This window comes from Plecotus auritus (genome assembly GCF_963455305.1).
Source record: "Plecotus auritus genome assembly, chromosome: X".
Lineage (NCBI taxonomy): Eukaryota > Metazoa > Chordata > Mammalia > Chiroptera > Vespertilionidae > Plecotus > Plecotus auritus.
In genome coordinates, this window is record NC_137784.1 from 7,055,040 (window position 1) to 7,080,155 (window position 25,116).

The 25,116-nt window shown below is 41.3% G+C and overlaps 2 protein-coding genes across 12 annotated transcripts in view; one reads left to right on the forward strand and one right to left on the reverse strand.

Moving 5' to 3' along the window:
* OFD1 (OFD1 centriole and centriolar satellite protein) overlaps positions 1-13,684 on the forward strand; it is a 42,868-nt gene extending 29,184 nt beyond the window's left edge. For all 3 annotated transcript variants that reach the window (XM_080652959.1, XM_080652957.1, XM_080652958.1), the window contains 10 exons: positions 953-1,083; positions 1,611-1,722; positions 3,265-3,834; positions 4,343-4,469; positions 6,078-6,181; positions 7,337-7,456; positions 11,429-11,580; positions 12,246-12,401; positions 13,199-13,266; positions 13,547-13,684. In XM_080652959.1, the coding sequence (XP_080509085.1) occupies positions 953-1,083; positions 1,611-1,722; positions 3,265-3,834; positions 4,343-4,469; positions 6,078-6,181; positions 7,337-7,456; positions 11,429-11,580; positions 12,246-12,401; positions 13,199-13,266; positions 13,547-13,589 (1,583 nt within the window). In that variant the 3' untranslated portion in view covers positions 13,590-13,684. The remainder of the gene's footprint in view (positions 1-952; positions 1,084-1,610; positions 1,723-3,264; positions 3,835-4,342; positions 4,470-6,077; positions 6,182-7,336; positions 7,457-11,428; positions 11,581-12,245; positions 12,402-13,198; positions 13,267-13,546) is intronic.
* A 6,254-nt stretch (positions 13,685-19,938) lies between these two features.
* Positions 19,939-25,116, reverse strand: part of GPM6B (glycoprotein M6B) — a 147,805-nt gene continuing 142,627 nt past the window's right edge. For 4 of the 9 annotated variants that reach the window (XM_080652970.1, XM_080652965.1, XM_080652962.1 and 1 more), the window contains one exon: positions 19,939-21,984. In XM_080652970.1, the coding sequence (XP_080509096.1) occupies positions 21,835-21,984 (150 nt within the window). In that variant the 3' untranslated portion in view covers positions 19,939-21,834. Of the gene's footprint in view, positions 23,720-25,116 lie in introns of all 9 variants that reach the window. The other 5 variants (XM_080652968.1, XM_080652964.1, XM_080652966.1 and 2 more) reach the window with 2 other exon arrangements.

Consider the following 25,116-nt stretch of genomic DNA (forward strand, 5'->3'; position numbering starts at 1 on the left):
ACTACCTGTAAAGGGAGGGTTCAATCAGAAAAATTTTATGCACTTAAGATTCTCGATTTGAAGTTACTGCCTTTTTGCTTGCTGTTGTATTAGTAGTGTCACTAAGAAGAAATATTTTTAAACTGTACAAATCTGCCTCTCTGGATTGTACCAATTTCCCCTCGCCCTCTGCTATTCAGGTTTGGCCAGTGGGGTCACCCTCACTGCTGGGAAGGAGGGATGAGAATGAGGTGAGATGGTTGTTATTCTCCTCCCTGCCATTCTCCCCCACCCCCAACTGTGTACATTGGCTGTGGGCTGGCCCTGTTCCTCTCAGCCAGGCAAGATCCCAGTGCTTGCCGATGGCCTCTCACCAGCGCCTGTGCCTATGCCAGCTCATTCTCTCCACTTCTGGGAATTCTTCCCTCCCTGACCCTTTAGGCCCAAGGAGTGTTAACAGCATGGCCCCATTGCTAGCCCAGGGAACCACACCATCTTTTTGTGGCTACCCTACATGAGTTACCCTTTATTGGAGGGTTCTTCAGTGACTGAAATGGGGGAACTCCATCTGCTGTCTGCCTGGACCCCAAGTGCTGCTGATAGATGCACAGATCAGATTGGACCCAGGGGTAGTCATCAACAGGTTCTGATGGAGGGCACCTTCTATGCCTTCTGTGCGTGGTAGAGGAAAGAGGTGGGCTTTCAAGTTAACTTGAGGATTTGAAAGAATTTTTTTTTTAACTTGGAATGGGAGTAGGAAGAATAGTGAAGTTAGCATTTATTTGCATGCATTAAATTCTGGAATTTGAGAGTCAGGATTGCTCTTAGTCCATTCCAAATAATTAATATACTATTAACTACATGTGTACAAAAAAAAAAAACAAAGAACAATTTAAAATATCCTTAGCTGCTTTTGCTAAGTGAAATGAGAAAACTTGCTGTTGATAATCACTAGGCTTTTTTACCTTCTTAGGCATAGCTCAGCCATCTCCTGAGCTGGTAAATTTGCAGAAACAGTTAAAGAAAGCAGAAGCTACTATCCTGTTAGGGCATAAGGAGTTTGAAAACTACAAGAAAGTTATGCACAGACAGCTGCAAAGTGAAGTGAGTACTGTTCTTTGGTTGGCCAGGTGTTAGGCCAGTCCACTGTGTACACATGTAAACTTGGCATATGTCATGCCATTGTAAATCAGATTGATTTTAACATCAAAAATTACTCCCCCACTATGCTAAGGTATCCTTTTCATCTGAGAAAATGCTCGAGTGATGGTATTACTATATTCATAACAGTAATAAAATCCCGAGGAAAGCAAATTCTTATAAATACAAAATTGTCCAAGTCCCAATGGTGCCCACTGGTGTGTCTCTTGGTTCTTGCTCTGTGACTTAGAACTATTGACACTCTGGTGTCTGCCTCATGCCCTGTAGAGCTGTTCTTTGAGATGAGTGAAAATGGAGGTGGCAAACTTGTGTGCTCTGTTGTTTTCTAGGGACCTGTGGGCTACAGGCATAAAGCTGCTCAGAATGGGCAAAACGGAAAAGAGAATAAGCCGGATAAAAGACTTGTTCCTTTTGAAGTGAACTGGGCTTTCTTTTACATTGATTTCTTTCCCTTCTCTAAATCTTTTCAGATTGAGCATTCTGCAAAGCTGAAGGCCCAGATAATAGATTATGATGCCTCTGTAAAGAGTTTAAATATGCAGGTGGCTGATTTACAATTGCAACTGAAACAAACTCAGACAGGTTAGAGACATTTTTAACCTATAAATGTGTACATGTATGTATGTGTAAAACGTCTGATGTATGTGGAAATATAATGATTGTTACTGAAATTTTAGTAATTCTCAGTAGGGGAAAAGCCATAGAAATATGCCATCTTAGAAGTAAAACTCCCTGTCCATTTCAGGAATACCAACCTGTCATCAGCTAATGTGACTTGCTTTTAATAGGTGCCCTGTGTCTTGGGAGAGCCTCATACCCCAAACAAGAAAGGTGTGGTGATGACGTACCTCAAATTTATTGTGGACCTAGGCTTTTCTTTTATATTTGTTACCCTGATAATAAGATCAATTTGACTCTTCAGTGGTTTTACATGTTTCTTGAGAGATGAGTAAGCATGTGGGAGAAGCGGGTGGCTTTTGTCACATTGGCATACATAATATTGATTATATATAATGCTTTTGTTTTTGCGCCCGATTTTGAGGTTAGTTGACCTTGGGGCACATTTAACTGGGACACATCAGACCCTTGGAAGGGTTACTGCTGTCATGTTACTATTGTATGTTTTCTGTGAGGATGCATGCTATCTGCCCCTTCCTACTTCATAACTGAAGCTGAGATACCTCTTTTGCTGCTTTGAAGCTCAAAGGAAGTTTCTGTGTGTTTAGCAGTTGAACTAGTTTCCACACTTCCTGGTCCTGAGCCTTTCTCAGTTCCTGTTCGCACTCTTTCCTCCTCAGTTCTTACTCTCTTCTCCCGCACTAGTTTTGCTTTTATCTCTACTCATGTCTACTCCTTCCTGTTCCTTATTTTCTCTCAATTTGCCAAACTGCCCACAGCTGAACTCACAGTGATCTCGAATGATGAAAAATAGTTTGAGGATGGAACCTTTTCAAACACATGCATTACTCTGGAAGCATTGCTGGAGAGTAGCGGCCACAAGACTGGCTGTGCATGTACTGGCTTTGCTTAGGGAGTCCCAGCATCTGTACACCTCACTACCTGTGTGACCCAGCCTCAGCCCCCCACCTGTAATGGAGGAGGAGGAGAGTTGTTAGACTTGTGGCTGCAGGTCCTCACACCCTTATCTGAAACTTGGGCCCTACAGTGGTTTTGCCACAGCCCTGGGAGTTCCTGTAGTAAAACATGTTTGTAGTCAAATGTATGACTGTCCATGCTGGGTAGAATAAATAAAGATTATGAATGGGTTTGCATCAGTTCAGGTCAAGTTTATCAACCAAGTGAGTTCAGGTCCGCTTAGGCTTTGTGACCAAATAAATTATGAGTAAGTTTTCAGTTCTCAGAGCTTTTTGGATATTAAGATTGTGTATTATGGATCATGAAATAATAATTATGTATTAAGAAAGAAGGCTTATGAAGCTGTAGCTGGTACTAAAAGGCTCCCAATAAATGCTAATAAATAATTAGTATTACCATGGCTTCAGAAATTGTTTAGTGTGCATGTTTGTTCTTAATACTACCTCCTTTCATTCTTCAAAAAATAATTATCAAGCATGTTTGAATTTTCTGTCCTCATTGGTCACATTTTCTCTGTGTAACCCGCAGCCCTAGAGAATGAAGTGTACCGCAATCCAAAGACATCTCTGTTTCCTCGTTCTGTCAGCGGATTGATGGGGCCTCCTAAGGATGAAAGAAACAGGAATCTCTTGAAAAATCTTCTCAAACAGGAAAAGCTGAAGGCAGACACAATTGCATCAAGGGTCTTAAGTTATACAAATGCAAGAACAGATGGTAGCTCCCCAGATTCTGACATTGAGTTTGTAGCAAGCACCAAGGCAAGAATGAAAGAGCTAGAGCGTGAGGCCGAAAGCTTAGAAAAAGCTTTCCTAAATTACCGTGATAGAGTCGGTAATGGTCAGTATTCTGCCGCTAGAAGCCCAGTACCATCCAAGAGTCTGCCACCTGCGTGCTTGCAAGAAACTCTCAAGAACATCATTTCAGGTTCCTCGGAAAGACGTATTTTTGCAGAGGAAGCAGCTGTGCCCAAGAAGCCTGCAGGCAGCGTGGCAGAAGCACTGGGCAACGCAGTCTCATGGCTCTGCAGAGGCTCCAACAGACGCCTTTCCTCCACTCCTGTTGCTAAACGAAGCCTTGATGGTGAAATGTATCTGGAAGGTAAGCTTTTGCAGAAAGGGTTGCAGGTCTTGGATGGTCCTCATTGAACCTCTTACTGAGTAAGAGGGAGCCCTAGACAGCGGGAAGGAGCGGAAAGCTCATGCTTAGTTGGGTCTGGGAAAGCCTTGAACCTGAAAAATCTCTAGTTGTGTCCTCACCACACCCGTGGTTGCCTGCTTACCAGTGGCTTCTCGCCTATGGCACAACATTGGTGTGGGAGACAATGGGATAGAGTGGCAAGTTCCAGCATTTTGCTTGGCATGCAGGTGTGTTTAGAGAATGACAATCAATGGCTTTTCCCCTACTACTGATTAGTTTTATATATTTTATTGTAATCACTGCAGTTTCATTTAGGTGCTTGAATCGTTAATGCTGTGGATCATTTATACATCATACTCAACTGTTTGCAAGAATAACAGAATTTCATTTCAAACTAATAGAACATAGAAACCACATTGCTTTTTCCTCCATGTAAATTATTCTTGCCCTGATATCTTCTGCCCCTTAGGTCTATGCCAATCCCAAGTTGCTTTTCCCAGTTCTTGTCCAGGAAGAATGCTCCAGCCTTCATCAACTGAGTCTAGGCACAGCCTCTCCTTCCATTCACTCTCCAGCTCTCTGGAGCAGAAAGCCAAGTAAGTCCCGCATTCTGATTGGCCCAGCCAAGTCTGGTTAGCTGCATGGGGTCTCAGCCCTGACTTGTGTGGTGTTTTTATTTTTTTTAAAAAATGTATTTTTATTGATTTCAGAGAGGAAGGGAGGAGAGAAAGAGAAACATCAATGATGAGAGAGAATCATTGATAGGCTGCCTCCTGCATGCCCCCTACTGGGGATCGAGCCTGTAACCCGGGCATGTGCCCTTGACCAGAATCAAACCCGGGACCCTTCAGTCAGCAGGCCAACGCTCTATCCACTGAGCCAAATCAGCTAGGGCTAGTGTGGTGTGTTTTAAAGTGATGCTCAGGACCACGCGGAGTGTAGAATTTGCAGTTAGATTGCAAGATGATGTGTGATCTTTGAAAATCATCTGAATTACCTGGCGAAAATTCCTTTTAGTAAATAAGTAATTTTTCTTTGTTTGCTAAACCTGATGTGTGCACTATGCACTATGGTAGCAATAAGCATCTTCATAGTTCCATGAATAGACTCGGTGTATAGAGATAAAAAAGCAACATACAAAATCTGCAAAAGCAAATAAATTCAGTTTATTTTTAAACTTGAAGTAGTTTCACACATCATTAAAAAGTCATCTGAAAAATATTTTGGGCCTGGCTGGTGTGGCTTGAGCATTGACCCATGAACCAGGAGGTCACGGTTCCATTCCTAGTCAGAGCACATGCCTGGGTTGCCGGCTCGATCCCCAATAGGGGGCGTGCAGGAAGCGCTGATCAGTGATTCTCTCTCATCATTGATGTTTCTGTCCTTCTCTCCCTCTCCCTTCCTCTCTCTGAAATCAATAAAACATATTTTAAAAAACATTTTGGTATTTAAGTCCAAACAAACAAAATTCTAATTTGTCTATTGAGATAAATTCTGAATTGGTAGTGGGTTGTAGGGTCTGATTGTTGAAGCAGAATGCAGTAGACGTATGTAGAAGCTAGGCTGTGGGTCACCCCAGGCTGGGATTGTTGAGTCATATGTGGAACTCCTGTCTGTGCATGATCCTTATGGAGGGAGATTCTGGTGCCTTAGTTCTGGTCTCCAGGCTGGACATCTGTCTGCTATCGATTCAGTCTCAGTGTACAGAGTTGAAAACTGGTGCATGTACCCATCATGGTCCTAATGCATGTAATGTATATGTATTTATATTGCTCTCTCATAAAGCCAAGAGGAGAGACAGGACACCCATGTGGGAGTTAGGGCACTTGGATGCACATGGGGCTTGTAGTATTGCATCTTCAGCTGACCCAGGCTGATTCTGTATAGAATTTGTTCTTTTCAAAAATGTTTTGTGGTTCTTGGAGAAATAAACAGCATTGAGAGTGCAGCATTATTCCTTGTCAGCAATAGTGCCTGCCTCACAGTGTAAGGTGGTTCTGCGGAGTGCCTGAGCTAATGTCTTGATTACTTGGAATGATGCCTGGTGCATGGAGTGCGCCCAATGCAGGGCAGCTCTCATTCTCACTGAGCACAGTTCATTCTCTAGAGCCTTTTCTTGAGTCACAAAGGCTTTTCATAGTCCTGTGCTCTTGGTTTTACCCTATTATAGCTTCACACTCATGGATTTTATTTTTCCAACCTAGTCTTTATCAAAGACAAACTGAAGTTCAAGACATAAATGAATCTTCAAAGGTGGATGAACTATCTTTTAAGGATAATGATGAGGAACTTGAATCATCTTTTGAATGTAAGTTCAAATATAAGTTGAAAATGTAGAAAGCTAAGTTTTGGTGAAACATATCCATTGTTTTAAAAATCAAAGTAGTTACAAATTACATTTGTATTTTGTGATAAAAACAAAGATATATTGCTTCGTTTTTATATCACAAAGATTTTCAGGGGTACATTTGAGTTCCATTTTTACAAAAATTTCAGGATAACCAATAATTTCAAAGTTGGAGCTAAGCCCATAAGTCAGGGTTCTCAACCTTTCTAATGCCGCGACCCTTTAATACAGTTCCTCATGTTGTGGTGAGCCCCAACCATAAAATTACTTTCGTTGCTACTTCATAACTGTAATTTTGCTACTGTCATGAATCGTAATGTAAATATCTGTGTTTTCCAATGGTCTTCGGTGACCCTGCTAGCGGTTCTCAACCTGTGGGTTGCGACCCACAGGTTGAGAACCGCTCCTGTAGAGCCTAAGACCATCGGAAAACACAGATATTTACATTTTTAAATTTTTTATTCCTTTTTATGGAATATAAAGATGCCAAGTTATTTCCTTTAAGTTATACAGATTCTGTCGACTGCCTCAGATGTAGAAAACTCATTCTTAGTGAAAGAATGGAGGTGAAAGTATATTAGCTTCCTTGTCTGGAAACTGGATTCCTGGCTCTGGCCCTGCCTTAAAGTGTTCTCTAGGAGCCTACTGCTTAAGTACAAAATTGAGATGTAGAGTCAGTCAGCTCTGAGGTTTTCTCCAGCTTGGGAAATCTTTATATTTGTATGTAACCTATCATTTCGCCATTGAGCTTCATCACCAAGTTTGAAAGTATATTTTGAACAATTAAATGAAAGGCCTTAGTAAAACTTGCAAATTCTTTGCAGGAGTTCAAATAATTGTCAGCAAGCCAGGTGAATTCTTCTGTCACTTTCCTGTTGGGTTATGAATCTAGTTTTGAAAACAAATCTAATTCTTTAAGTGTAAGAACACTTGGAGAAGTGAATACGTTGGCAGGTGGTTATGCTGAAACGTCTTAAGGTTAATTCTGTAGGGAAAGTTCTGGCCTGGTCGCATTGATTGAGACTTGAGCGTTCCGCGATAAGTTACCCCCATGCTGCACTGCCTTCTCTTGCTGTGGTTAAGGACTCATGGGACACTCGTTTGTACCTCTTGTAGATGCAGCGGACATGCCAATGCAGTTTGAAGTGAATGGCCTCCACCCAGCTGGCGACATGTCTCCCTTGGGCGCGGCTGCAGCCGCTCTTCCTGACAGATCTCTCTCCTCTCAGTATCCAAGTAAGTTTTCCTTGGTGGTAACTACAGGTAGTATGATGGGTACTGAACGCCAGTCTGTGCCCTGTAAGTTATTTCACGTATTGTGGAAGTGTACTTATTGTAAGCTTAAGTTATTCAGTGTCTTAGGGTTGGGGTGTTAGCAATGTTAATGACATTTCTGAAGTAACTCCCAATCTGAACATGTAAAGAGGAGAAAACTGTGAAGGAAAGGCTTCTCATTTATTCTTCCCGGGCCAATGGCTTTTACTATGTTTTCCTTGTCCAAAGTCTGACAGAGCAGTTACCTTTCTGCTTAAGACACTTGCAGAAACCGTTCAGTCTTGAGAAATTACAGTGTAACAATGAAATGGTGGTTAATACCCATATACATCTTCAGTGTGATTGGTATGTTAATATTTGTTTCCTTCCTTCATTCCTTTAAAAATTAGGGCAGAAAAAAAAATTAGGGCAGAAAAACCTTTATATTTCAGTTTTCAGAAGAACTGATGACACTGGAGGAAAACTGGTCATCAGATTTGTCTGGCCCACTTTCTCTTTCCTCTTAGCTTTTCCAGCTTACCCACTTCCCTCACCAGTGTGGATACACAGGGAGGAAAGTGGTAGGGGGAGACTAGAGTTCATTACAGCCAGGTCCTTTTCTCCTTGAACCAAAGGGTTTAAGCCTTAAGCTTGAAAGGAAGTTCCTCGAGTAAAACTACCTTTTGTCCTCCCAGTGTTTGGGCAGGACTATCATGCCCCAAACCTGTGTGTGCAAAGCCTCTTGTAAGTAGTTTCTTGGTTTAAGTCAGCATACTCAGGGATATGAGCAATTGCTGGAAGAAGCAAGAGACTTTGAAAAGGTTGATATTGCTGATTCCAGAGTAAATCATTCTGGAAAGCACTCATTCAGCGAGACTTGATCAAGAACCTCCTGTGTGCTGGGCACTGGGCATACTGCAGTGGGCCAACCCAAGCCCTTGCTTCATGGAGCTTCTAGTGGGGAAGTTGGACACTCAGCCATCACTGAGGACATCCAGTGGGTACCCAGTAGGGGCAGTGCACCCAAGAGTGGGTGTGATAGGCATTTGGCAGAGACCTGGGTGAATAGGGAATAAAAATAATGTAATACAAGAAGGGAAACAATTGAGTTGATACGTGTTCTACCTCTTGAGATGTAATGTAAATTATAATAATAGCTTTTAAAATTATTCTTAGTGTGTTTACATTGATTGTGTGTTTACAGTGAGGAGGATTGAAAAATTCTCTTATGTCATCATTTCCCCTCTTCATCTTGGTACAAAGGGTAATGGAAAAGGCTGAAACTTGCTATCTTTGAGGTGCCCAGTGGAAATGGTGCTTTTCTTTGCTCTAACATCCAAAGAGGTTTCTGTATCTACCAAGTACAGTCATGTGCCGCTTAACAGCAGGGATATATTCTGAGAAATGTGTCCTTCAGGGGTTCATCGTAGTGCCAAAATCAGAGTGCGCTTATGTAAACCTAGATGGTACAGCCTCCTGTTATACCCAGTCTGTGTGATCTATATTGCCCTTCGGCTACAAGCCTGTACAGCATGCTACTGTACAAAACACAAGATTAAATCAAGCACAAGAGAAAATGATGCCATCAGGTGAGATGGTAATAAACATGAGCTCTATGAGAATGCTGTCTGCACAACATGGGATGCTGTTTTATAGCAAACTTTTTTTTATCAGAAAGAGAACACTATAAAATAATGATAAAATGTATAGTGTAGTAAATACATAAACCAGTGACATGGCCATTTATTATCATTATCAAGTATTAGGTACTAGACGTAGTTGTATGTGCTATGCTTTTATATGGCTGGTAGCACAGTGGATTAGTTTGCGTCAGCATCTCCATAGACACATGAGTAATGTGTTACGTTAAGTTACCATGTGGTGATGGCTGTACCACTAGGCAACAGTGATTTTTCAGCTCCATTGTAATCTTATGGAACCACCATCATATATGTGGTTCGTTGTTGACCGAAATTTTGTTATGTAGTGCATGACTGTATACTCCACAGCAAAGTTGTAGTCCTTTTCTTCTTTATCTTTTAAAGTCAGCAACCAAACAGCATTCCTATTTTGAGGTTGCTATTCCATGTGATAAAGTGATGCCATTTAGGAGTAACTATTCTTCCAACAGCAAGGAGGAGATTGCATTTCTGTCTGTGGAAATGATCAGCTGCCTCCCCTGATATTTGAATTTCATGACTAGGACTATGAGACCGAGAAGACTGTGTTGCCTCTGTCCTGTTAGTAAAACTAACTCAATTCCTGCCAGGGACTTGGAACAGGGCAGAGCAAAAACCTTTGAAGTCCTCTGGTGAACCTGTGAGTTTGTCTCTTAGCATTGCTGGGGGGAAAGTTTAGCCAGAAGAGAAAGGCAAGCATAACGCTCTGTGGGGTTGACATTGAGTTTAACCTGTGACACGTGGGGACTTACGCTTTGAGCTACAGGGAATAGACAAATAATTAAATCCCAGACAATAGATGTAGGACAAACAAATACACATGGTTGTGACAAGGCAGGTACAAAATACTGTGTGAATGTGGGTGGTGGAGAGGTAGCTGTCACTTTAGGAATAAGGAGGACCTCACCGAGGAGGAGGCACTTAAGTGTGGGCTTCCTCAGGGATAGAGTTTTATGGGAGAGGTGGAAGGAAGGGAGTGTCAGGTTAGGGGAGAGAGTGAAAGCAAAGCACAGAGCAAGGGAGGTACAGTTGGATTCAGCCAGCAGTGAGTCCACTGCTTAAGGTGCATTGTTCCCAGTGCAGAAGTAGGGTGCTATAGCAAGTCAGTCCAGAAAAAAAAAGGCAGATTGTCAGTGCCTAGAGCGCAGTGGGTCTGGGCTCCACCGGAGTAGATACAGCAACAGAAATCCAGGTCTTCTCTTCAGGAAATGACAGGCGCTGATGAAGGTGGATTGCTTGAACGCAGAGACTGATGTCAGGGAGAGCACACTGACTAGGTTATTTTAGCCGCAGCTGTCTAGGTCAGTGGTCGGCAAACTCATTAGTCAGAGCCAAATATCAACAGTACAACGATTGAAATTTCTTTTGAGAGCCAAAATTTTTAAACTTAAACTTCTTCTAACGCCACTTCTTCAAAATAGATTTGCCCAGACCCTGGTATTTTGTGGAAGAGCCACACTCAAGAGGCCAAAGAGCCACATGTGGCTTGCGAGCCACAGTTTGCCGGCCACTGGTCTAGGTAAATGGTGAGAGGGACTCTAATTGCAGCAAGGTGGGGAGTTAGAACTTGTAAGCCCTTGTGGCTGAGTGAATGTAGTGTAGAAAGGCATTATTAAAAGAACAGGAATGGTAACTTCAGGTATGAAGCTGATGTCATGGGATTTTTGTGTGTTGATGGCAGGGAACTGGTCAGAAACGTGGATGTGAGGCTGGGGGGAGAGATCAGGACTAGAGAAATAGCTGTAGGAATGATCAGGGCAGAGCTGATAGCTGAAACCCTAGGAAAGGATCAGCCCAGGGGAAGTGGGGAATGATGGCAAGCTGATTAGGGGGGTGAAGGGGTGGGGTGCTGGTTTTGTACTGGGCGGGAGAGGCTTGAGTGCCCTTGTGGGAGTCGGGAAGAGTTATAAATTAGAGACTAATGGTTAATTCAGAATCCTAAGTAGCGTTACAGAGATTACAACCCATTGTGGAGGTAGAAATGCAGGGCGTGGGGAGGGCGGAGGAAGGAGAAGGGGTGAGGAGGATAAAGAAATGTGATCTGGAGGGGAGGACAGTTGAAGTTGTTCGTGATAAGAGTGACTTGTGTTCATCCCAGTAAAGCAAAAGGCAGGTGTCATGCCAGGAGTGGGGCTGGGGGCTGCCAGACCATGAAGTTGGATCAGCAGGCCAACACAGTAAACAGAATCGAGCAGGGGCACCTGCAAGCCATTCCTGCATTTGTTGGAAAAACTGATGCTGGAAGCTACTTGCTCTTCATTTTCTGTCCCTTTAGGCGCAGATGAGAAAGAAGTTGAAGAAGAGAGTGAAGAAGAGAGAATATGGAACCTGCTGAAAGAAGAAAAGCAGAGAGAAGAAAAAAGGCTGAGTGAACAGAAAGCTTTGGAAAAGGAACGAAGAGAACTAGAAAAACTGGATCAAGAAAGGGTAATAACTAGAGCTCAGTTCTCCATGTTAGTTTCTGCATGGTGCACCTTTAGTGTGAATCCTTAGTGTCCCCTAAAGACATAGCGGTAGGTAACTTTCAAAAAGCCTGCTGCAGGCATCCTGATCCTCTCCTGTGCTTAAGCACACTGAGAAGGGGAGCTTTGGAAGCCTGTGGGCATGCATTTTCAACTGGTCCTGAAAACACACCTGGAAAGGGGGTGGACTGCTTTGCTGTAGATCTTTCCTGTGTATGTGGGGTTTCCAGGTCAGCTGCCTGGGACCAGAGGAAACTCGGGAGGTGGCTTCCTCAGGCTGCCCTGCCCTCCTCCCTCCTGATTGTCTTTGCCCTTCTGTGTCCGGATTCTGGTCCCTACTCTGCCACTTTGCACGCCTGCTGGACCTTACATAGATTAATCTTCTGTATCATGTTCCTTGAACTCCTGGTTCATTTGGTCTAGAGCACAAGACCCTTTAGGCAAAGTAATCCCATCCTTCATTACATGACTTCCTGTCCCCCCCTTTGATGGTAGCAATGACTTCAATGAAAAAAAAAAAGGAAATGGTTTTCTGGCGTGCACATTTTACGTAAAAGATCAGAGTTATAGTATTAAGTGTTTTTAAAATGTATGTGTGTATTTCCTATTTTGCTGGCCAAAATTTGACAGCGGATAATTGAAGAGTCTTTAAAGACTGAAATGGAGAAAGAATTAGAAGAGAGTGTTGAAGAAGAAATGAAAGACAAATCTGCTTGTGGTGAAAACGCTTTGGAGAAATATATGAAAATCATCCAGGAGGACCAAGACGCAAAGAAGCTGGATAAGGTACTGATGCTGTAAACCAGAGGTCTGTGGGTGGGGGCGCGAGGGCTTCTGTGGTTTGTTAGAAAACTTTGGGATAGGAGTGTGCCTTCTCTATCCCATAGTACGCCCATAAGCGTCTGTAGACGCAAGCGGCAGACAATCCCCACATGCCACACACATCTATAAAAAAGAATGTTTTCCCTAAGTGGCAGCCCTGGCCAACTTTAAAATCATTTTTTGTGAGAATTTTCAGCTGAAAATATTTAAGAACACCCGAATTGTGAGTAATATATTTATTTTTATAGTATTCATTGCAAATTGATTTTTTTAAATTAAATTCAAAATACCGTGGTGTGTGGGGATGATTTCCGTTTTGGACGTGTGGCAATTAACTGGCTATTGGAAACAAAGCGGCAGAGAAAATCCAAAGTTCAAATGTAGCCTCGAGTCTCTTAAGTGTATTACATTCTTGACAAAATGTTACCGCTTTTGCTTGGGTAAAAGATTGAACAGATCTTGATTTGTTCGGGTTTGTAAAGGTTGAGATGTCTCATTATTTCCAGAACAAGAATGAAATTAATGAAACTGCTATCAGTGAATAACGAATGCATTGGTACTAAGATAAGTCTGGAATACTATGGCTATTGAGAATGCACATGGGATAGTTTGAGCTTGCTAAATTTCATCTCTAAAAGTCACCTTTTTGGACCCTTAAATTATATTTCAAAAAGTTCTCACAGAGATATCAGAAGTGTTTAATAAAATCAATACATTAATACATCTCTAATTTCAAAATTATTCTTCCCCCTCTTTATCAGAGTTCAATAAAGAGTGTTGGAGAAGGCTCGCAAGTGGACATGCTGCACTCTAGTGACAAAGATGAAAGGTATGCTTTCCTTACCATTGTGTTCTGACCCAAACCATTATCAATCAGATTGCTGGCTTTGTCAGCCAAGGGCACCATTCAGATGTAGTCTGCCTCTAAGAAATTATTGAACTAATCAAATTACTGCAAAACAAATCTGTTGCATTTTGAAGTTGTGATATTGCTACTGATACAAACTAAGTGAGGGCAGAAACCCCACAGGGAAGGAATAGGAACATTAGAAAGGTCCCCGAATGAACTGACAAGAATTTAACAAATTTTTTGTTTTTCCCTAATTTAGTTTCACAGGCCTTTCTCATGAAGAACCAGATGACTTCTGGTAAACACATGTGTTGCCCAGCTTCTTTCTCATGTAACACAATAAAAGGCCTATGTTCTCTGTAATAAACAGAATTCTCAATAAAAATTGTTTGTGTAATCCAGCGTGGTTTCTTTTTCATTATTTTATTTGGTACTCTATTGTATAAACCAAAAATTATCTAGTCAGGAAATTCCTTTTCAGAATTTCTAATTCTTAGACCTTTCATTACACTAGAATGAGCTGCTAAGGGGTTTTTCCCTGCTTTTGTGTTAGATTTTATTTCTTTGAAAACTTATCGGTCAAATTCTAATCCTGCATTTTGGAAGTTTCTTCTGTGTTTCCTGCTCTCCAGAGTTGGGCTACTGCCTGTCAAACTGGAGGCCATCTTCCCCAGCACTATCCTTCTGATTTATACCTGAAAATAAAGACACAGGTTTTCCATTCTAGCTCCAGAAATCGTATTGGACACTGGGCTTTGCTTCTGACATCTTTGTCTTGAGAATGAACCCAAACCCTGAGATGGTAAGAAGAGAAGATAACATTTACTGGCACTTACTGTGTGCCAGGTACACTTTAAACCTGTACCTGTATTAACTCACTTAATGTTCATATCAGCCATATGAAGTGTAGATACCATGAGTCCACATTTTACAGATTAGGGAACATGGGGCACAGAGGTTAGAGACTTTGACTAAGGTCTTGTGACCGTCCAGTTGTGCAGCCAGGACCCAGTTGTTGAGACCAGCACTGCCTCTATCCTGGGCTGTGCTGGAGCTGCTCCCGTGGAAGACATCTCAGGACCTGGGATGGCTCAGCCACTAGATGCTCCTCTCCAGGATAACCTTTAGAAACCTCACTTCACCCAAATCAAGGTAAGTGCACTCAAACGCAGCACTAGCATAACTTCCACACAGGTAGGAGGAGACCCGTTTGCTGCTGCCCCTTTTCTTCATCTTTGTACTCCTGCAGCTCTCAGTCCAGCAACTTGCTGTGGGAGCATCTTGGGAAAGTTCTTCAATGACACTGCCATTATGGTTACCAAAAGCGCATCCAGGAGTGCTCTGAGGATGAACCACCATCCCAGTTTGCCTGGACGAGGGCATTGTGGGGAAGCATGGGACTTGGTTGAAAAGTCTGTGAGGATTCTTTGAAAGGTTGGAGGCCTCTAGGGGATTCTTGCCAAAGGCAGCAGACCCTGCCTTGACTTTCTAAGCAAGTCTAAGCCCCCGGTTTTATTGGAATCTTTATATTTAGACTTCAAAATATCCTTGTTTTAAAGACACTACAAATATGTTTTCTCAAAAATACCCTACTAATAACATCTAAAGATTAATTTTAATTCAAACTATTGCTACAATAAAAGCATAAGGAGACAGGCTAACGAGGCTGTCTGGTTCCTTTTGCCACATAGTCCCTTAGCCCCCTCTTTCACAAAAACGTGTCAATCATTTCTCCGTCACTCAGGATCTGCTGGTCAGTCCTGGCAGGGCATTTCCTGGGACATGAGACTTTCAGTGCTAACTGATGACCACCCAGCTCCTAATCAGGAAGGATTTGTCTGGTCAGTTCTTCCAGGAAAATCCTAGAGCCAAACATTTTCCTTTATAAATACGAGCTGGGCTGAATTGTTTGTGCCAGTGATACTTGTCTGGCCCTTAAGTTCTATAATAAAGTGGTTGCTTTCAAACCTTTGTGATTGTCCATGCCTTCTTTGTTCTTGGTGCTGCCCAGTAGTTGAGGTTGTGTCTAGACCAGGGGTGGGCAAACTTTGACTCGAGGGCCACAATGGGTTCTTAAACTGGACCGGAGGGCCGGAACAAAAGCATGGATGGAGTGTTTGTGTGAACTAATATAAATTCAAAGTAAAGGAGCGGAGGGGAGAACAAGAGAACCGGATAGAACAGCCGGATCCGGCCTGCGGGCCATAGTTTGCCCAAGGCTGGTCTAGACTGTTAGTGCTCCAATGGGGACGATCACAGTCAGCACCTAGAATCAGTCTGATTGGAAGCCAGACTCTGACAGCGACTGGGAAAGTATACAGCAGTTCCCTTTATCCAGTGTTTGCCTTTTGGCAGATTGTTGTTACCCATGGTCTGAAAATATTAGATGGGAAATCCTAGAAATAATTCGTAAGTTTTAAATTGCATGTCGTTCTGAGTAGCATGTTGAAATCACACCATCCTACCTGGGATGTGAATCCTTCCTTTGTCCAGTGTCACCTTGCTGCGTGTGCTACCTGCCCATCAGTCACTTAGTAGCCATCTCAGTTATTAAATCAACTCCCGAGGTAGCACAGTGCATGTTTAAGTCACCCTTATTTTACTTAATAATGGCCCTGAAGACATTTACATAACTTTTATTACAGTATAGTGTTATAATTGTTCTACTTTATTATTAACTAGAGGCCTGATGCACGAAGATTCGTGCAAGAATGGGCCTTCCTTAACCTGGCTGCCAGCACTGCCTTTTCGCTCCATCCCGAAGCCTTCTTTCTGCCTTCCCACGCTTCCTGGAGCGGCTGAGGCGGTGCGGAATGCCATGGTGATGATGACGCAAGTGCCCCGCCCCACCCCTGGCCGCTTGGCACCTGCTTATGCAAATGAACTTGCCATATTTGTTGGTTAATGTGCATACTTACTCCTGATTGGTTGGTGGGCGTTGCAAAGATATGGTCAATTTGCATCTTACTCTTATTAGTGTAGATCACTGTTAATCTATTGTGCCTAATTTGTAAATTAAGCTTTATCCTCGGTATGTATGTATAGAAAAAACAATGGTACTATCTGTGGTTTCAGGCATCCACTGAGGTTCTTGGAATGTATCACCTGCACAGAAGGTTGGACTTCTGTAGAACTCCTGGGACAAACTGGGAGATGCATATTTTTGCCTACTCCCTCTGCATTTGGCCTGGTTGTATAGCTGTGGGTGTGTGCTTTTACGTCTAGTAAGAACTTCTTTGTTTGCTACAGTCTCGTGGGACTTGTGAATGTAATCCCTCCTGGCTATCAGAGGCAGGCAGTCCAGGGACCTGTCCCTTGAGTGGCAGCTGCTAACACTGGGCAGAGATGTGTATATAAGCTTCTTTCTGGAAGATACTGGTGATTTGGAGCTGGTAGGGGAGGCATCCTTGGCTCTAGGGAGGATGGCACTTGGCCCCTAGATGTGTACTAAATTAGAAAGAAGCCAGACTCTCGGGCAGCAATTTTTAATATATCCAAATAGACCTGTTTCAAGGAAAGCAGGACTTGGTGAGTCTAGAGCTGGTTTAGAACTGTTTTCTTTGTATGTTATATTCTTGTGGGTTTTATGGCCATAAACCCAGTTGGCCTTAAGAGTGAGGTGTTTGGGAGCCCATCTCAGGTGGGTCTTAAAAGCTGGGGCACTAGATATGGGGTGTAAATCCTTTGCTCTTCAGGAGAACCACGGGGTCAGGGGTCCCCTCCTGATTGTATGGTGGTGTGCTGGGGATGGGGTTTAGAGTGAGACCATGTCTCACACTGTCCTTCCTATTTCTTTTTTTTTTAATGTATTTTATTGATATTTTACAGAGAGGAAGGGAGAGGGATAGAGAGCTAGAAACATCGATGAGAGAGAAACATCGATCAGCTGCCTCCTGCACACCTCCCACTGGGGATGTGCCCACAACCAAGGTACATGCCCTTGACCGGAATCGAACCCGGGACCCTTCAGTCTGCAGGCCGACGCTCTATCCACTGAGCCAAACCGGTTTCGGCAAGCCAAACCAGTTTCGGCCTTCCTATTTCAATGAGCCTATTTTCTTGTTCGCTGCATGTATAAGAGCTCAGCTATTTTTTGGATTTCTTTGAGAAAAACTTATGTGTATAGTGGTACATTCGGTGTATCCATGGGAGACAGTAGTTCAGGAATGTGCTATTGTCACCATATTGGACCAGAATCCCCAGACAACTTCTTAATACTTTATAATATTACCCAGTTTTCTCCCTGTCTTGTATTTTCAAAGCCCTTATTTAAATAACTCATTGTATACTTTGCTTTCTAGCTTGGGGTTTGATAGCTTCATTTTTTTCAGTCAACTTAAATTGTAAGCATTTTTAATACTGTATCTCAAGGCAGATTTTATTTAAAGAAAAGTATTTCTCATGTAGCATTTCAGATGGTACATTACCCTAGAATGCCTAAAAATACAGATTTTGAGATGCAAGACCCCCTGCAGTCGCCCCTGCTGCCTCCCCTGCTTCTGCCTCCCCAGGACCCCCTGAATCTCTGTTTAAATCTTCCCCAGGTGGGTACAATAATGTTTATTACATATATATATATATATATATACACACACACACACACACACACACACACACACACACACACACACATATATATATATATATATATATATATATATATATATATATATATATTTACACATATTTAACATCCATGTGAGAGTGAAACCAGTCAATTGCCTCCTGCATGAATCCTGACCAGGGGATCGAACCTGAGATCTTTTGGTGTATGGGACGATGCTCCAATCAGCAGCCACATCAACCAGGGCGCAGTAGTTTAAATATCAAAACAGTGAGGAAGATTAGTGGGGCAGTTTAGAAAAAGAATGTTCTTTGTCAAACCTGACTTTTATTTGCATTTTTATTTCCTCAAAACTTTCTGTAGTTTTATTTATCCTAAATATTTATTTTGAAAAGTTACCTTAAGTAACATCTATAATTTTTTACAAACATCTGGGAACAAATTAGCCTTGCACTAGCTAGAGAAAGATGCCATTGTTTAGGAAAAGATATAAATATCCAAGTGAATTGTCTCTTAAATTTTCTAATATTGTGGCTAGCATAGCATTAAGTCCTAAAAGGAGTTTTTTCCAAATTTTTATTGTGGAATTTTGGTCCTCATTTTTTAGTAGACAAAGTATTTTTGCTTGCTGATTTTTCTTTTTCATGATTATTTTTTTTTTGTTAACCCACATCCAAAGATATTTTTTCCATTGCTTTTTTTTTTTTTTAAGAAGAGAGTGGAAGGGAGGGGCGGAGGGCGAGAAAGAAAAAAACATTGATGTGCGAGAGACATGGATTGGTTGCCTCCTGAACACACCCTGACCAGGGCTGGGGATTGAACCTGCAACCCAGGTGCATAACCTTGACCGGGAATCAAACCTGCGACCCTTTGGTGCACAGGCCGACACACTAACCATTGAGCCCACCGGCCAGGCACTTGTTGGGTTTTTAAATGAGTGGGCCCCTCCCCTAAAATTTTGACTTTCTTTTCACCTCTTAAAAGTTATTTCACAAGGTATAGCTAGAGAAATGGAAACATCTCAGCTCCATCCGCTAAAGGTTTTCACATTTGTGGCAGGATTACTGTTGATAATAAAGAGACTGCAAGTGATCTTAACTAGCCATGATTTACACAATATTTATTCAGGTGATTCATGTAACTTAAATAATTACACAAATGCTACATTAACAGAAGATATGAAGTATAGTGTGACAAACAGCAAACTAATTGGGCTCCTGATTTGGTCTCCTACTGATTGTGAATGAAGGGTGGTTATCTGGAGGCAAAAAGCTGATTCGTACTAAGAAAAGTCAGAGGGAGGAAATCCAAATGTGTAATCATGCTGACAGAAGTCATTTGAAACAGATTATAAAATGAAATCTTAAGTAACAGTTTTAGCTCTGCTGCTTTAGAAAATACTGTTAGCTCTAGCCCTGGCTGGTGATTCTCTGTGGTTAGAGCGTTGCCCTCGGACTGAAGGTTCACGGGTTCTATTCATGGTCAAGGGCACATACCTGGGTTGCATGCTCAATCCCTGGCCCCGGTCCGGGCGTGTGTGGGAGGCAACCAATGTATCTGTTTCACATCAATGTTTCTCCTCCCTCCCTCCCTCCCTCCCACTCTCTCAAAATCAAAGGAAAAAATATCCTCGTGTGAGGATTAACAAAAAAAGAAAAAACACTAGATCTTTTTAAATATTCTCCAATAAATCTTCTTTCAGTAGACTTCTATACCCCGGGTTTGTAAAATAGCCAATGACATATGGACCCTTATGCAGATTGTTCTTATACTTGCCCCTAACTTAAGTTTTGTGTTCATCCCATAGGTATATTGCTTTCATTTATTGAAGCTAGTCAGAAAATGTCTATATTTTCCACAACGAACTGTAAAGTGTTAATAGTACTTTACGTAAAATACACTCTGGGTGAGGTCATTTTCTCAAATTGCTCCCCCTTAAAAGAGATTTGTCAGAAATGAAACATAGCACTCTCTTATAAGCTGGAGGTCATACGAATGTAAAATCTTGATCATGCATATTATTTAAAAATGACACCATACTGAAGACGGAGAAAGAGAATATTTATGTATGTCAAAAGGCAACTGAATGAAGCTATAATTTTATTTCATTTCTCTTAGTACATCCACAACTATTTCCACCTAAATAGATCTTTAAAATAAGCATACACAAGTATTGACTATTATCTACAAATATTTATTATAACACTGGAATAGAACTACAGGAAGCCCTTGGCACTGATAGAAAATATTGATTCACTGTTAGGTTACAAAAATTTATACATAGCAAAATTTAATGCTCTTTACATAAAAAATATTAGACCACTTAAACAAAACTTTCAAACATTCTTGGTAGTAGCCACCAGAATTAGAAAAGTCAAATTAGGCTTTAGACACCGCTTCTATAGAACACTGGACTAATGGCACCTGCACTGCCGGAGGAAACATCGAAGTCTGCCATGCAACAGAAAGCACATCACCAAGCTAGTCCGGAACAACCGTTCTACACGGGGGAGAGCTTCTCCCACTAAAAAAATAGTCAAGGTCCGAATAGGCATGTTTAGGCATTAACAACCACAACTGAAAGAATCCAAAGGAAATATACTTGATGTTCAATTTTAATAGCATATTGATAAAGTTATGCTTCCTTTCATTGCAATACAGTTCTGCACATGTATATGTTTTAAAATCCAGGAAAACAGCCAAACCACAAGTTAATTCTTAACATGAATATACATAGTTAACCCTATATTATGCAGTCCCCTTTAAAAAGCACGGATGCACCCAACAGTTATATGTATCATTTAATAAAGAACAACACAAAGTTTACCATCACTAATATCCAATACCTATAGTCACTTAATGTTCTGGTACACAATGATTTAGAAGGCAAGTTTCTTCAGAAAATGGCTTAAACTCAAGCAGTTGTTTTTTTGCTGAACATGGAACTTTGATTATTCCAGGAAACTAAGATTTAGATAAGAAAAAGTGAAATAAATACATACCCTAATTTAAATTACTTAAGTATTCAAGTCTATAAAAGTAGGAGGTCTGTGGTCTATTTGTAATTAGGTTTTAGATAGTTGGTATGAAACTGTAAACTCACTTTTCAGACCACATAGAAATGGTTTAGAATGGTGGTCATTTTAATAAGGTAACACTTCTTAATTAAGAAAAACGTTTGTGGAAAAAAATTCTATGAAGGATTTTGGATCTCCCGTTATGATGCAAGTTCTTAGAAATTTACAGCAAATACTCATTAAGGCTGAGCTGACATTTATTTCCCAAGAAGAATGATGACAAGTGGATCATTTTATTAAAATGAAGTCTTTTATAAAATTGATTCTGGAAAGCTTGTCAAGGAGTCAGAATTCAGCTTCTTTAATGGTAGTTATAGCAGAATTATAGTAGCACATTTCAGCATTATTGAAAAGAAGATTTCTGATTGGATCATAAAGTTAAGGTGTCCTAACCAATTGTAAGAATCATATCTTTGTTGAAGCCACTGTTTAATAAATGTTGGCTGTCAGAAATGGAACTTCACACCAATTCCATTTTATTCCCTATTAGGTACATCTGTTTAGGGACAGATGACATACATGAATTTATGGTTCCATCCCTTGGTGCTGGCACATCATGGGCTCCTATCAAGGTGTATGCCATATTCTCAATTCCTATCTTGGTAGGATTGCTCTAGCAATAAATGTGAACATGCCACAAATTTCAAAAAGATGAACAATCATTTTGTCAAAAAGTGTTGCCTTTTAAAATGGCTAACATGAAACCTCCTGTATCTGTTCTAAAGGAAAAGGTTTACCTACTGGAGGGTTTTCCTAGAAATACATCCCAGCAGCTTGAGATAGACAGTGAAGTGTTTGTAGTTCTACGTGAGTTTGTTTGGTGGGAAACACATCTGTACTGCGGAGCAGCTGTCTGATGATTTGTCACAGCTGTCAATGTGTCGGCGGAAGCACTCTGGCAAACGTTTATGTATAAGAATTGAGTTGTTCTTTTGAGCGGGACTGGATATCTTGCAGTTCCTGTTCTTCCTTTGCTTTGATATCCTGGTAAGCCTGCATTTTGCTGGCATCCTTTAAGTAAGCCCAGTTAGAAGACAGTATCATGAGGAAGTGGATCTGGAAAAGAAGGGTGAGCATGATGGCTAGTGAGCATGTCAGAGGCAAAGCAAGCTGCTAGGTAGATTAGACGGACTTTACTGTAAGAAAGGGAGAGGGTTATTCCATATTAATACTCATTCTGCAATCAGAGGCATCAGATACTGAGAGCATGTTCTAGTAGAGTCAATATTAAAAGGCAGAAGAAAAGTTAGTATCCAGACATAATGCACTTGAAAAAAATAGTCAAAGTTATTAAGAAAAGGCAAAAATAAAACACATAGAGGGTGCTTTTTACCATTTTGAGAGTAATTTTAAAAACTGATACAGAAGTTCAGAAATGTTATTTTTAAGTAAGTGCGGTGCAAAGATCTTGGCTATCAGACAAAAATCAATTACCCAAAAGGCCTAAAAGTCTGAACAATGTTTATTTTTAGTAAGTAATAAAAAGCTACATATTTAACATGGGAAAATTAAGTGAATGTCAAAACCAAACTTAAGAACTATAAGCAAAGCATGCAGTCTCTGTTAACAAATTTTTAGTAGTAAAACTACATTTTCCATTTCATAACTGCCATTATTTCATTTCAAAAATGTAAAAATCCATATTGGCATTCTTGATAGTTGATGTGGTCAACACTTTTTCCCCATTTATTTTCCTCATCTTTCCTGCAAAATCTACATCTCAAGTTCCTTATATTTCCTTCTCAACATACTTGAGACCTTCAGATCCAGGAACAATTTCTCTTCCCATTAAAATCTTACGTGTGCCCGGCTGGTGTGGCTCAGTGGTTAAGCACCGACCCATGAACCAGGAGGTCACATTCCCTGCTTGCGTGCTTGATCCCCCAGTACAGGGGGTATGCAGGAGGCAGCCAATCGATGATTCTATCATTGATGTTTCTATTTCTTCCTCCCTTCCTCTCTCTAAAATTAAAAAAAAAAAAAAATCTTACGTGCAGTTTGAGAACTGGCTTTGAGGAATCAGTTACTACTTACCAAACAACAACTTAAGGTTATCAATTTTGTGGGCTCTGAAAAGAAGGATTGTGTTATGTTAAAAAACCAAAAAACTCACATAAATCCTTTTTTCTTTTTTCAGAGAAAACAAATGGGTGGCCTTTAGTTTACTTCAAATTTTCACCTGACTTATTTGAGGGGTATTTATTTGATAGTGAACCATGCAACCATAAACATTTTTTAATCAAATTTAAAATAGAAAATATTTTTCAGAAGGCGTCTGCCAAAACAAAATCCAGACTAAGACAGTTTTCTTCCATTTCATCTTCGGCACTGTGTTCATTTTCGCCATTGAACTTGGTTACCAAGCCAGTAAAAATAACGGAAAATGCAGGTATTTCAGAGTTTTGATACTTCACTTAGCAATATTGTTTAAAGTTTAAGTTCAAGAAAATTAATTTTTAATGGGTGCTGAGCAATGTCAGTAAATAACTGAATCCTTTTCAAAATGTGGAAATAGCCAGATCTCATAATTTTGTAATTCACGTATGGTAAGTCATCTTATTAACCTCCCATGCAGAATGAGTCGACTAAAGCTATTTACAAATTACTGGTGCGAAACTGCAGAAGCCTAGATTCTGCTTTAGTCTGGGTGTCAGTGATGTTCATGCTACATCGTACAGCTCTCTAACGCTCCTTATGGGCCTCATGCAACTTAGAATTTAGTGCAGCAATCTTCCCGACTCTTAAACTTCAAAACCGCATAGTTATATGTAGTAGCCATCATGTAGATCAGCTGGTGGAAGAGAACAAAACAGGACAGTAAGATACAGGCAGTGAGGGCCAGTGCCACGACACTTCTAAACTTGGGTGGGGAGGGGTGCCAACTCAGCCTACGGTGTTTCTTTTTCCCATTTGTAACCACCACAGGCGATTCTCACGTCTAGCGCACACAAACCTTTTCTCATTTCACTTACACCACATCAGTCTTCAGCTTGGCCCTCGGTATGTTTATTAAAAAGACTAGGGCATGTTTAAAGAATGACAAGATACAGTTCTGGGTCAGTAGCATCCGACGAAGTTAAATGCTCTGTTTCCCATCATGTTTCCAAAACTGTCTACTCAGGAGCAGTTGGTCCTTTCCTGCCTGTTGTTAAGCCGAGAGAGCTGGCAGCAGCCCAGAAAATGGGTCACACTGTGAGTTAACAGGCGTTTTTTTTTCATGGGCTGTCATGGGAGGGGATGACTTCAGGGATGGAAAACCTGGGAATGACTCATTTCTGAGCTGATGAGATGTCCCCCTTGCTTCACCAATCTTAGATTTCTTGAAATCACAAACCAAGCTCTCCCAAAGAACATATCAATGTGCACATACATACATACATACACCTGTTTGTGTTTATACAGTTAATCCTCATTATTCACAGATGCCATATTTTCGAATTTGCCTACGTACTAAAATGTCTTTGTAACACCCACATCAGCACTCATAGCACCTCCACAGTATTCGTGGACATGTGCAGAGCGGTGAAAAAGTCTCGTCTCCCAGTGGAGGTCAACCGAGGTGACGCTGCCTTCTTGTTCCAGCTCTGTCTGAGCACAAGTGTCCTTTTTGCAATCTGTTTAGTGCCATGTTTTTTGCATTCTTGTGATTTCACTCTTCAAATGTTCCCTGTTCCAGGTGCTGTGTAGTGTTTTCAAGTGCAAGAAGGTTGTGAGGTGCCTTCTGAAGATGTATGTACTGAATGAGCTTCATTTGGGTAGAGGCATAGTACTGTTGGCCAGCCATGAGTTCAGTGTTAATAAATCATGTCTTTGCCCTAACCGGTTTGGCTCAGTGGGTAGAGCGTCGGCCTGCGGACTGAAGGGTCCCAGGTTCGATTCCGGTCAAGGGCATGTACCTTGGTTGTGGGCACATCCCCAGTAGGGGGTGTGTAGGAGGCAGCTGATCGATGTTTCTCATCGATGTTTCCAACTCTATCCCTCACCCTTCCTCTAGGTAAAAAAATCAATAAAACATATTTAAGAATAAATAAATCATGTCTTTGAACAGAATCATACAAAGCAGGCTTCTGTATTCAATGGGTCTGACAAAACCTGTTGTGATCAGAGGCTCACAGAAACCTAATCCTGTATTCCCCAAAGGAGCAATGGCTCTGTGTTGGTTAATTCGGTGTTGAGAAGACTTTATTA